At 33.2% G+C, this 13,221-nt stretch overlaps 1 protein-coding gene and 1 long non-coding RNA gene across 2 annotated transcripts; both read right to left on the reverse strand.

Annotated features, from left to right (window-relative positions):
- Positions 1-2,034: 2,034 nt before the first annotated feature.
- On the reverse strand, positions 2,035-9,732 carry LOC126749809 (SET and MYND domain-containing protein 4-like). Its single transcript, XM_050459481.1, has 6 exons — positions 9,444-9,732; positions 9,100-9,386; positions 8,498-8,678; positions 2,515-2,791; positions 2,302-2,461; positions 2,035-2,223 (listed from the first exon to the last, which is right to left on the reverse strand). Exons 1-6 carry the CDS (start codon positions 9,648-9,650, stop codon positions 2,103-2,105), a joined length of 1,233 nt encoding a protein of 410 aa, XP_050315438.1. The 5' UTR covers positions 9,651-9,732; the 3' UTR covers positions 2,035-2,102.
- A 1,766-nt stretch (positions 9,733-11,498) lies between these two features.
- LOC126749810 (uncharacterized) lies at positions 11,499-12,399 on the reverse strand. The gene is made up of 2 exons (XR_007665374.1): positions 11,845-12,399; positions 11,499-11,632 (listed from the first exon to the last, which is right to left on the reverse strand). It is a non-coding gene; the product is annotated as an uncharacterized LOC126749810 (long non-coding RNA).
- Between the last annotated feature and the right edge of the window lie 822 nt (positions 12,400-13,221).

Below are 13,221 nucleotides of genomic sequence, written 5' to 3' on the forward strand. Positions count from 1 at the left end.
CTTGATGAGAACAATCCGCTGGTATAATTAGTTCCAATTCGACAAAAAAAAATTTTTCTGAAAAAAATCCAAACGGGGGGTTATACCCGAAAAATGAAAAACCCAAACTTCGAAGTTCGATATCTCGGCTTCTATGGGAGCTATCGGGAAAATTTCAACGGTTTTGTCTTAGTTTCGTCGTTTTGAATCCAACAGGACCATCCGCAAGGTCGTAGTTTTTACGATAGCCGAGATATGGCATTTTTGATGCCCATTTTTGGCCTCAAAAATGAGGTCGAAAAAATACTCGATTTCTTAGTTCTGCTCGGATTCCCTATAACCCGGTATTTTCGTAATCTACTTGATGAGAACAATCCGTTGGTATAGTTAGTTCGAATTCGAAAACAAAAATTTTCTGAAAAAAATCCAAACGGGGGGGGTATACCCGGAAAATGAAAAAACCCAAATTTTGAAGGCCGATATCTCGGCTTCTATGGGAGCTATCGGGAAAATTTTAACAGTTTTGTCTTAGTTTCATCGTTCTGAATCCAACGGGACCATCCGCAAGGTTGTAGCTTTTACGATAGCCGAGATATGGCATTTTTGATGCCCATTTTTGGCCTCAAAAACGAGGTCGAAAAAAATTCTCTATTTTTTAGTTCTGCTCGGATTCCCTTATAACCCGGTATTTTCGTGATCTACTTGATGAAAACAATCCGCTGGTATAGTGAGTTCGAATTCGAAAAAAAAACAATTTTTCTGAAAAAAATCCAAACGGTGGGTTATACCCGAAAAATGAAAAAACCCAAACTTTGAAGGCCGATATCTCGGCTTCTATGAGAGCTATCGGGAAAATTTTAACGGTTTTGTCTTAGTTTCGTCGTTCTGAATCCAACGGGACCATCCAAGGTCGTAGCTTTTACGATAGCCAAGATTTACCATTTTTGATGCCCACTTTTGGCCTCAAAAACGAGGTCTTGATCGAAGCAATGAACATTGTGATTGTTAAAATGTTCGAACTTGGAACAAATGAACGCAATCGGACAATCTCAAGACGCCCAAATTTTGCCAGGTACTTTTTAAATTTTAAATGAAAATAGTTTTAGCGGCTCAACTGATTAATGACTGATCTATTATTGTTTGGTAATTTGACTGCATCTCCAAGCCCTACATGATTTTTTTGAATATAAATAAAATTGATATAACCAAGGACAATATTGCAATTATTTTGGATGGCACAAAGCCTGATGTTCATAGTACTAAGAATTTGGGAATCATGGGTAATAGTGATTTAAGATACCGCAAGCATTTAAAGTTTTTATGACTCTCTTGTTCTTTCTAACTTTTATTAATATAATGTAGTGTATGGTTTTTTATTCATCAGAAAGATAAATCGAACAGCTTTGTTTAAAATGTCACTTATTTACAATACCATACATTGATACAACTCTTTAATTTGTCGTCTTACTATTAAAGGAAACGAGATTAAAAATATGTTAAAGAAAATTTAAATATGTTCATTATAAATTGTCCTTCCTGCATTGTTCGTTGCGTACAACTCCTATTAATTAATATATGTTATTATTTGGATATAATTCTTCCTTTTATAGGGATACCATCTTTTTAATGACTGTAGTTATGATTTTTTATAGAAAAAAGATAAACGAATGTGTATATTTTGTTTTTTAAGTTAGATAATTTTACTAGGTAGTACCTAGAAATAAAATACTCAAGGAATCGATCCAATTCTCAGTATACATAACTGGCCCACTGAGAATATGATTGGTTTCTTGTTTAAGTTACTGAAATTTAAGAACCGGTTGGTTTATTAGTATCAAATAGCTTCATTAATTTAATGATTTATTTAATAATTTATTTTATTTATTTTTGTTTTATTGCCACCTACATATGTTAACTAGTTGAAATCTTTTTTGATGATTTTTTTAACACTACTAAAAAATAGGTTTATATTTTTGGAAGGATAATTAAATAACAGTTAAAACAAGTGGGTCGTTTGTTTACAAGTTTTCATCTCATTTGAAATCACACAATAAATATTAATAAATGATATTAATATATTCATTTACACAGTAACACATGTTATATAAAAATTTAGTTTTTCTCTATTTATTCGATATAAACTGTATCTTTCTACTCAGTCTATTCGTGATGTAAGCCGGATAATACAAATTTAAAACCGCTTTCGCTTCTCTTATCATATGTTCAACGTTTTGTAAAAACGACCTAAAAAATTTGTTATATATAATACCTTATGGATTTTTAATATACACTATCTTTTTTACTAAAAATAATTTTACTTACTTAAGATTACAATTTTTGGGGTGTCCACTTTGTAAACAATGCAAAATTGCTAGAGCTGCCTCATATAATTTCGTTCCTATACCTCTAGAATTCTCCCCGCGTCTCGCTTTTTCATTTTCAAGCCATAAATGAAAATATTTAAACATATTTTCGGCGTCACCTGTAAAATGGCCATAGCAAAAAAAATATTTCAAAACTAGGACGTCGACTCACCAACTTCTACGTAATAACTATAAAGCCTATAATAGACCTCTTCAAAATCCTTATGATGCTTATACAATATTTTCTCGCGAATTTTCAAGCATTTTATAAGAATTTCCAACTGATTACCATCGTCACTTTCTAAATATTTCTGAGCCACCTTGTTCACTTTTCTGAAAGGTGGTAAGGAGTATTCTTCTCCGCAACCGACACAAAATATGCATGAGACGTTGGCAATTTCTGGGACTAGACCTTTGCATTTCGGACAGATATAGCTATCTAACATTTCCTGCAAAAATATTAGTTTAAGTAACGACACGGCTTTAAAAAAATATATATTTTAAACTAAATTATTTTCAAATTACAATTTGTTTACTACAATTGAGCTGGTCATCTAAAATTAAGAACAATTTTTTTCATATCGAAGCTACAAAAATTTCCAGCTGATTTGTGTTAAACAGCGGTTAATAAAAAGTTGAATTTTTCTCTAAACTTTTAAACACCGTGTGGAAAAAATTCACAATCGAATAATGATTCTTTTTGCTGCAGGATTTCGGAGTTAATATAAGAGGATTCCTAGATACGACTTTTCCAAATCGTTGGATTGGCAAAAGAGTTGAAATTGAAGGACCAGCAAGAAACACATCTCGTGAGAGTCTAGATCACTTTCTCTGGGTTTAGTTTTACGAAGAATCGAAAAATGCATATGAAAATATACCATTCCATTTAAAAAAGGGAACTTTGGTCTCTACTACTGTTGTGATGCCTCCTGTATATGCAAAGGTATCTTCCTATTATATTTCAGCCTTGTCTCGTAAATAAGTAGAACAGGTAGTATCTCCGATCGCATCGAGACTCAAGCAAAACTCGAAAAACACAAATCCAAAGCAAATAAAAAACCCCCCCGGTCCTGCATACCTAAATCCATTGCATACCTTCAGTCTTCGTTTGTGTGTCGAGTCGACCATATGTAGCACTCCGCTTTTCGAAATTATCGATTTTTATTTTGTACCGTGCTACCGTGTTGTTCATTGTTCATTAAATAAATAGGTTAATATGCCTAAGCACAGCCGTAAACGACAACATTCTCGTAGTCGATCTAGAGAACGGAAAAATCGGCGTTTAGAAAAACGATTGGCCGACGACAATTAGATGAAATTAATAGTCGGGAAAAAAGGCGACGTTTGGAGAGTATGGGGAGCTCTAGAGGCGGTGATGCCGGAGAACCCAGTACATATTCTTCACCGTATGATAGTGATTTGTCGCCTCGCCACTCTGTTTGTGAAACAGTTAGGGTGGATGTCCACCAGTTAAACAGTAAGTACTAAATTGTACGTTTTTGGTGACGTACATTTTAAATTGTATGTTTTTGGCAACATACATACTTGTTGTTTTTGGTGACAACATAATTTAATGTTTAAAGTACCTATGTTTTTGGTAACATAAGTACATATATATATTTGTTGTTTTTGGTGGCAACGGAATATTTTTAGTGTGTTTTTGGGGACATGCCTGTACCTTTGTTTATTTTTAGTGAAAAAATAAACTTAATTTTAAAATTATGTTTTTGGCCACATATTTTTTGTACAACCTACATGAATTTGTTGTTCGAGACATGATATTATGTGTTTTTGATAACACTTTAATATGCTTATTGTTCTGATTCTGTTTTAATACAAATTAGAAATTGACATGTCTGTTTTATTGCTTCAGGTGATTCTGAACAGCAAGAAAATAATCCTCAGCCCCCGATCGTGCAATCAGAGGAAGCAAAAGAAAAATCTTTGAGTTCTGAGGTTTTGCAGATACTTGGCGATGAGCCAATAAATAAGACCGTCTTAGGACCTCCAATTTATGAGGCAGTAGTCCCTCGCTGGAGTAATATTTTACAGAATGGTTTAAGTGAGGAGAATATTCAAGTTCTTCTCCAAAAACATATAATACCCGAAAATTTTAAGTTTCTGGAAGTATCTCAGTTAAATCCTGAGGTTAAGGCAGCCTTAACTGCTCAAATACTCCGCAGAGATGAGCGCCTGGTGCGAAAACAGCAGTTTGTGGCTGCAAGCATATCAGCAATTTCCCAAGCCTTAACTTTGATGCTAGCTGAAGAAGGGGGGGGGGGGGGGCAACAACGTATATATGCAATACCTAAGTAATGCTGGCCGCCTATTGTGTCATCTACACCATCTTGACACCATGACACGCAAAGATCTTATTTCTATAAATTTGAGTAAGGATCTAAAAGATACGCTCTCTGCTGCGCCTACTGATAATTTTTTGTTTGGTCAAGCATTGGAAGAACGAGTGAAGGCTGCAAAAAAACCTGGAAAAATCAGGCGAGGAACTTAAGCAGGTTAAGCCGAAAACTGCTAAGAAACCTGTCAGTCGCACTCATTTAATCTCCAGGGGTCCAGCTCAGTTGCAGGGGAGCACCCGAGCTGGACAATATTACAAGAGACCTTATCCCTACCAACGCCAACAGCAGAAGAACCATCCAGATCAACGGACGGAAAGGAAACCGAAGGAACTGCCCAAAACACAGATGGAGAGGTTCCGTCGACGTGGACAGTAAAGCAACCCCTTGCTGGGTAGTGTATATGCCGGTAGATTAAAATATTTTGTAAATAAGTGGCATGAAGGTACTAATGACAAATTTATTTTATCATATATTCAAGGTTATAGGTTGCCTTTTATTAAAAAATCTATTCAAAAATAAGGTTTTTAAAAAAATAGTAAATGGTCTGTTTCTTAAAAAAGTTCCATTAATTCGTCTATTGAAGACCTTTTAAAAATTGGAGCTATTAGTAAAGTAACACCATGTAAAAATCAATTGTCTACCCTTTGGTTTAAACTCTGCTCCCTTAGTATTCACCAAGATAATGAAACCAATACTAGCCTATTTAAGGAGCAGAAATCAAACATGTGTACTATTTGTAGACGATTTTTTGCTATTTGGTAATTCCCAAAAGGAGTCCCATAATAATATCATGTCGACTATCAAATTATTACAAAACTTGGGTTTTATTGTTAATTACAAAAAAAAAAGTGTATTATGTCCCTCAACTTGTGTTCGATATTTAGGATTTTTATATAATTCTACAACAATGACTGTTTCGCTACCTAAAGAAAAAAATTTAAAAGTTTTAAAATTGCTACGAAAATTTTCAAATTCTCGAAATTGTCGAATAAGGGAAATAATATTATTATTCGTACATTTTAAATTGTATGTTTTTGGCAACATACATACTTGTTGTTTTTGGTGACAACATAATTTAATGTTTAAAGTACCTATGTTTTTGGTAACTTAAAGGTAAAAAAAAAAAAAATCTGCAGGCAATTTTAATGCAAAAATGGAAATATCTTCTATACTCAAAGTAGATTTTAATTGGTGGCTAACAAATTTATCTACAGCTAATAATGCGATTAAAAAAGATTCTTATTGTATGGAAGTTTTTTCTGATGCTTCGAATACTGGTTGGGGGGGATATTGTAATGGGAAAAGAAAACATGGTTTCTCGACCGAAAGAGAAAAAACTTATCATAAAAATTATTTAGAGCTAAAAGATGTTTATTTGGTTTTTAAACATTTTGCTGAAAATGCTTCAGATTGCAATATATTATTCCGAGTTGACAATACAACTGCCATGGCTTATATTAATAAGATGGGAAGTGTACAGCACCAATCCCTAAATAAATTATCTCGTATTATTTGGCAATGGTGCGAGGGTAAAAATATCTATTTATATGCCAGTTATATAAAGTCTAAAGACAATTTTGAAGCAGATGCACAATCTAGACTTAAATTATCCAAAGAAACCGAATGGAAAATAAGCAACTTGGTGTTTAAATATATAATATCCACTTTTGGGAAACCAGAAGTTGATCTCTTTGCTTCAAAAATGAACGCTAAATGCAAAAAGCTTCTATCATGGTTGCGAGGTTCAGAATGCATAGCAGTGGACGCCTTTACGATAAAACGGAACAAGTTTTTCTTTTATGCTTTTCCACCATTTTCTGTTATTCTTCGTGCTTTGCACAAAATAAAAGAGGAAAAAGCTAGAGGAATTGTCGTTGTGCCCTTCTAGACATCCCAGCCATGGTACCCACTTTTTACATCATTATTAGAATCAACACCTTTAGTTTTCGAGGCTGACGAACGTTTACTTTCTTTTAGGAACGTGCCTCATCCACTTTGGCGAAAAATTTCCCTGGTGGCAGGAGTGTTATCCTCCAAGCCCTGAGAGCTGGTTCAATACCTGAAGAAGCTTTAGAAATTTGCTTGGCCTCCATTACTACCTCTACAATTCAACAATATAATTCAGCTCTTAAACTGTGGTGGCAATTTAAAAAATCTCGAAACATTAATGTTTATTCAGCCTCTGTCCCAGATATTTTAAAATTTTTCACTACTCAATTTAAAAATGGAGCTACTTATACGTCTTTAAATTCATTTAGTCCTTATTGCCTTGGCTACTGGTCAAAGAGTACAGACTTTAGCCAACATAGAAGTTGAAAATATTATTATAGATGAAAACAAAGTTGAGGTTAAAATACCTAAAAAACTTAAAACTTCAGCCAAAGGTCGCATTCGAACTACTCTTCTTTTGCCTTTCCTTAATCAAGATAAGAAAATTTGTCCAGCTAGAACCTTAATTGAGTATTTAAATAAAACCAAGAATTTAAGACAGACGTCAAAAAATCTTTTTATTACCGTTAAGAAACCTCATAGAGATGTCACTTCTCAAACAATTTCTAGATGGTTAAAGGTGATTCTAAAGAAGAGTGGGTTGGATACGAAGCAATTCACAGCTCATAGTACTCGCCATGCTGCGACGTCTGCAGCTGCGCGAAAGGGAGTATCTTATGACTCTATTCGGCTTGCAGCTGGCTGGTCGGAGAAATCCTCTGTTTTTGCCAATCATTATAACAGACCTTTGCTTCAAAAAGACAATTTTGCAACGACTGTTCTTAGTTGTTAGTATTATGACGAGTTTTTATCTTTAAGTTTCTTGTTTCTAATGTTAGTATAGGAAAATATTTTCCAGATTTGTTATTTGTCATATTAAGTAGGTACATTTTTATTAAGATATAAGTTATCTTGAAAAATAAATGTATAATCATATTATGTTGTTGCCATCCTTAGAATTAATGTTTTATGTACCAATTCTAAGTGTGTGTCTAATATTATTTTTTCTCGTTATTCTGTTCGTTATGTTGTTTAATTATTATTAATATGACATGTTTCCAATGAAAATTGTTGCAACTTGCTTTAAATAGCTACCTGTTCTACTTATTTACGAGACAAGGCAAAAATATAATTAACAGATCAAACGAACTTACCTAAGTGAAGTTCGATCTGGATTATATGAAGCCTTGTCGAAGTAAATAAGTCCCTTCCCTACCCTATTATTTATTTCCCTTGGTTGCAACAATGTAGCTTTGAAGAAGCTCTGAAGGTATGCAATGGATTTAGGTATGCAGGACCGGGAGGGTTTTTTATTTGCTTTGAATTTGTGTGAGACTCGATGCCATCGGAGATACTACCTGTTCTACTTATTTACTTCGACAAGGCTTCACTTAGGTAAGTTCGTTTGATCTGTTAAATATATATCTGAAAGAGATCTATAATTTTTATTTGATAAAAGGACGCATTTACGAATTATTAAGGGCGTCCGCAACTTGCTCAACACTTAGTATGTATATAAGTTCCTTAAATAAAATCACAAAGCATGGTCACGTAAAAATACTTCTTATTCAATTATTTGAATTAGGGTGGTAAATGAAGAAGTGAAAAATTAATCAAAAATTGAAAGAAATTAAACTATGTTTTCATTAATCATCTTTTACGTCTGAAACGTTAAAGTAGAAGAATTAATCAAATCCAGGCACATACCATAGCGTTATCACTTATCTATTAAACCTCTTTAACTCTTTCAATCCAGCATATTAAAGAAAAAAAAGTTTTCTAGAATATAGATAATTTTTAAACACTTACCACTTCTTTAGACTGATCACTGCATATAACACACTTGCACTCGAAGTGATATAGACTTCTACATGCCACTTGCCTTTGATGTCTGCTCATGCCCCTATAGTCGATTCCGTAACAATTAAAAACTTCGTCCCTTTCTGGAATATCTTCCAGAGCCTTTACGACCAGCGTATCACAGATGAAACTAAAATTTCCAATAATAAAAATTCCAATCATAGTGTTGACTTTTTTAAATCTTCTTTTTTGCTGTCTTAAACTTTTTGTTTTCAATATAAGGAAAATAGAATTTCTACAAAAATTATTGGGAGAGATATCAGATCTACATTTTACAAAAATAAGAATAATTTGTATGGTTTAACAGGCATTTACAGATATGAAGATTATGTTTTATCAATTATTATAAGTAAATTTTGTTAAAAAAACTATTAATAAAGCTATTAAGAATGAGAAAACTTTCAATATTAAATTAAAAATAAATTATTCAGTTATACCTGATAAAGTACGTACCAATATGTGGTTTTTTTAAATTTAAACTCTATTTTAAAGTTTTATTAAAATTTTAAAGTTTATAATTATAAAGTTTTTTGAGAATATAATGTACTTACAAATTTGTTACGTTAGGCCTACACGAATGATTCATAATACTAACAGAAGGGAACATCCCACAGGCAATGGTGATCAAAATGTCAGGAAATAATAAATCAGTTGAAGAATAACTCCAATGCTCTATAATACTTGAATTGCATGATAATTGAGCAATATGTTTCGTAATTAGGCCTCCTACGTACGTTATCAAATCAGTACTTTCGTTTTTTGGACAATTCTTTTGCTGGAGAAACCACGTAAAGAAATTCGTGTAGTTTTTAAGATAGTTTACTACTATGGCTGCCATCTAAAAATAATAATATTGCAGCCATTTTGAAAACTTATGTATAACACCGATATGTACCACAATATATGGAGCAGCATTTTTACTTTTATATATATTGGACACCAGTCTATTAAAATACGGATAATTATCTTCCTTACTACCAAACCGTTTGAGATCTTCCTCAGGTCCGCCTTTGATACACTTAAATCCTGATTTTACACCCTTTAGTACGGCCTTAAATGCTGGAAATGCTATTCCGAGGTCATACCATATATTCGCTTGCATTCCTTTACATTCCCATTTGTGGTACTCGTCCCATGAATGCGCTCGACATTTTTCGTTGCAGTAGACACATAAGATACAGGATCGACAGCTGTAAGCATTTGAATACAATGTCAATTATGATATACAAATAATTTTAGTTAACTGATTGAGCAATTTAAGACATTTTGTTGATACCTTCAGAAAACTTACTTAAAGTGTTAATTACCTTCAACTAGTTTTCTAGGGGAAAGAACTTGTCGCCACTAAACTTACCAATAATGAAATTAATAGATATTTTTAACTTCATTGACCAGAACACTAGTGAAAATGGTTCTCAGTGTTCGTGCCGATGTTCATTTAATTATAGACTATATATTAAGAATAAAAAAACTTAATTGTGATTAACAAACCTGAGTAATATGTGCGAGAAGTTAGATTAGACAGAAGTGCAAAGGGTGTTTCTCCTAAAATGTTTAAAACTGAACTGAAAAATTTTATGAGATCATTAATATCCCCAAAAACAAAAATGGAAGTAACATTAAGATACTGCGGCAATGGTTAGTCTTAACTACAAAATCTTTGATGAATACTTAACGCTACTAGTTTTTAACCAGATTTGCTTTTTGAAATGTATAAAGCGTTAATGACTAATAACAGTTAAGTATTTACTCTTAAGACGTTTTATTCGCGTTGACCATCGGTCATTGGAGAATCTTAATTAATTTGTCGATTCATTGGTTCTTACGTAGACATCTATGTAAAGTTATGATAATTAAGATCTTACTATCAGATTCAATTATTGGCGGTAAATAGTTTTTATTATTTTTAGTTCTTATGTACCGGGTGGCCAAATAAGCGAAGTAAGCGGCTGTATCTCAGGACCTGTACATCTGGCAACAATGGATTTTTTTTTATTATTATAAAAGTGGCTATGAGAAAATTCTGGAAATTATTTTTAAGTTCCGTATTTCACCGCAAGAGGGCGCAACTAAAAATTAAATAAAAGAAACGTCTTTTTCTCTGAAAACTTAAATATTAACTTATACTTTTAATATTATTTTTAGTAAGCCTAGATAATTTGCTATAATTTTGGTTTATGAATTATTGACGTACGAACGATAGTAGGGGTGGGGGAAGCTATTGAAAGTGGAATCATTAAAATCGGTGTAAATTCTAAACCACTTATTATTGCACTGTTTCTCGCACAATGCCTAAATGTGGGTTCCAGGGTTATGATTATTAGCCTTTATTAGGGCACGCAAAGAAAACGCAGCTTTATATCGTTAAGCCCAGCTTTAGTATTGAAAGATAAATCAATGTCATAATTGACAACTAATTTAATCTATAACCTCAATTGGCTCAATTCAAAAAAAATAAATACAAAGACAGTAATGCTCTAATACTTAAGTTATAATTATGAAATTTAAAATTATGAGAAAGAAAATAAAGTAAAATTTAGCACTTAATACATATTCAATTGTACATCTGATAATACCTCGCATATACGTATATACTCAGTTCCCAATTTCAAACCAAATCAGTGATGGTGGTTATATAAACAATTTTGCTAAATTGAATTTAAAATCTGCGATCATTTCTACATATTAATTCAAAAAAAAAAAAATCTATAAATTGCGACGAACCGATAAATGAATACCTGAAGAACCAAGCCAAAAAGAAAAAGGGGCTACCTGAAATTCTGAGTCTCTCCGACTGGTAGCAGGGCCCACCTGATCTGAATGGGGCTCCTTTGTTGGCAGCTATACGTTTGGGTCAAAAGAGGCAGCAGCAGATCGACCAGTTAGGATGCTTCCAGAATGTCTAGCAGGTAGTGGAGGGCAATCGGTATTAGGTGTAGCCGATTGGAAGGAATGCAGGTTCCGGAGGTGATGATCCAAGCGACTTGATGTGGTAACACGTGGAGTAGCAAGTGAGGTGGAAGCAGTAACAACAAAAATGCAGCAAAAGCAGAAGCAGAGGATAAGCAGAAGGTACAGGAAGGCCTAAAAATGGGGACCACACATGAGGTTCGACATGGCTGTCAATTTTATGGCATTTTTGTGTGGGTAAGTAAGTTAAATTTTATAAAATTGCTCTCTGAAAAGTTGGATGCATTGATGTTCTTTTGAGTTAAACCGAAAAGCATGCAAATAAGAAATTAATTAGATGAAAAAAATAGGAAAATGACTTAGGCATGTAACATGTGCTAACTTACCGAAGATGGAATGTGGCCTTTTCTGGGGTTTATTTAACACAACAAAAACAAGGAGCCCTATAAACTCTTAGGCCTACTTAGAAAATCAGCAATTAAGCTATCCTAGCACATACTAGTAACTACAAAAAAATTAGGCTAAGATAGGGTCTACCTTTTCACATCCGCATTAAGCGAAACTATCTGTCATACTCTAGAACCAGATAAAGAATGAATCTATTAAAAATAGGATTGTCAGTTCCCTCCAAATTTTAAGGAATGCATTTATCTGTCAAGTACCTAGGTGTTGACATGCTGGGTTTAACTACTGGGTATTATCTGGTACCAACATTGGTTTAAGTAATTTGCAACTATGGAGCAATCTATATTTTGAGGCCATGGTTTAGCAACAATAATTTACAAAAAAAAAACTGACAGACCAGATTGACATTAACATTCTTATCACTATTGATCCTTATGATTTGAACAAAATAAACAATTAGTTAATAAGTGCTCAGTATTCATTAAAATCTAAAATAGGCCAAATTGACCTGCAAGGTAAAATCAATGCAAAATCAATGGCAGTTCCCAATTCTATTCAATCAACAAAACAATGAAACAATATCCCATATTATTATTTACTTTCCTCATCCAATAATGGTTTTCCTTGCGTTTCAGATCGGGTATGTTAGGAGGGACCATCTTAACGGTATCATATCTGTGTAGTATGTATATTTATGTATGATATTTAAATAAATTATTTTATGAAACTATGGTTGAGATTTACTTTATCTTGGTAAAAAAAAAAAATTAATAAATCAATTAATATATCTGTTGGAGATTAAACCTGTAACACACCCCTCCTTCCTGAAAAGGAAGTTTACCTGAAACTTGCAATGGAAATTCAATCCCTAATAAAGAAAAACTAATCTAACTAAATAACTAATAAAAGAAATCCTAACTTGAAAATACTTAATATAATACAACATTATAAGAACCCTCAAAATAACTACAAAGAAACGAATCTATTATAATAATTAATTTACGCTGGCTTATAACTTAGATACTAACATTAGATTTGATCTTGAACGTTATTATCAGGTGGATGTGCCTTTAAATCTTTAGCATGCCAAACTCCACGACAGCGGCCTGTCAAGTCCGAAACTTCGTAGGACCATGGAGAGAGAATTTTGCTGATCTTGTAGGGCCCAAGATATTTAGGCGCGAACTTTGAAGTAAAGTTTTTGGCAGCATTAGAGATAACATAATTTCTCTGCCATACCTCCTGACCAAGTTGAAAACGCTCATCGCGATGCCGTAAGTTATAACCCCTACTACGTTGCTCGCAAGCCCTTTTCAGTCTTTTCTGAACATCGACAAATACCTTTTCCAATGTTTTCG

Source organism: Anthonomus grandis, unplaced genomic scaffold (assembly GCF_022605725.1).
Source record: "Anthonomus grandis grandis unplaced genomic scaffold, icAntGran1.3 ctg00000851.1, whole genome shotgun sequence".
Classification (NCBI taxonomy): domain Eukaryota; kingdom Metazoa; phylum Arthropoda; class Insecta; order Coleoptera; family Curculionidae; genus Anthonomus; species Anthonomus grandis.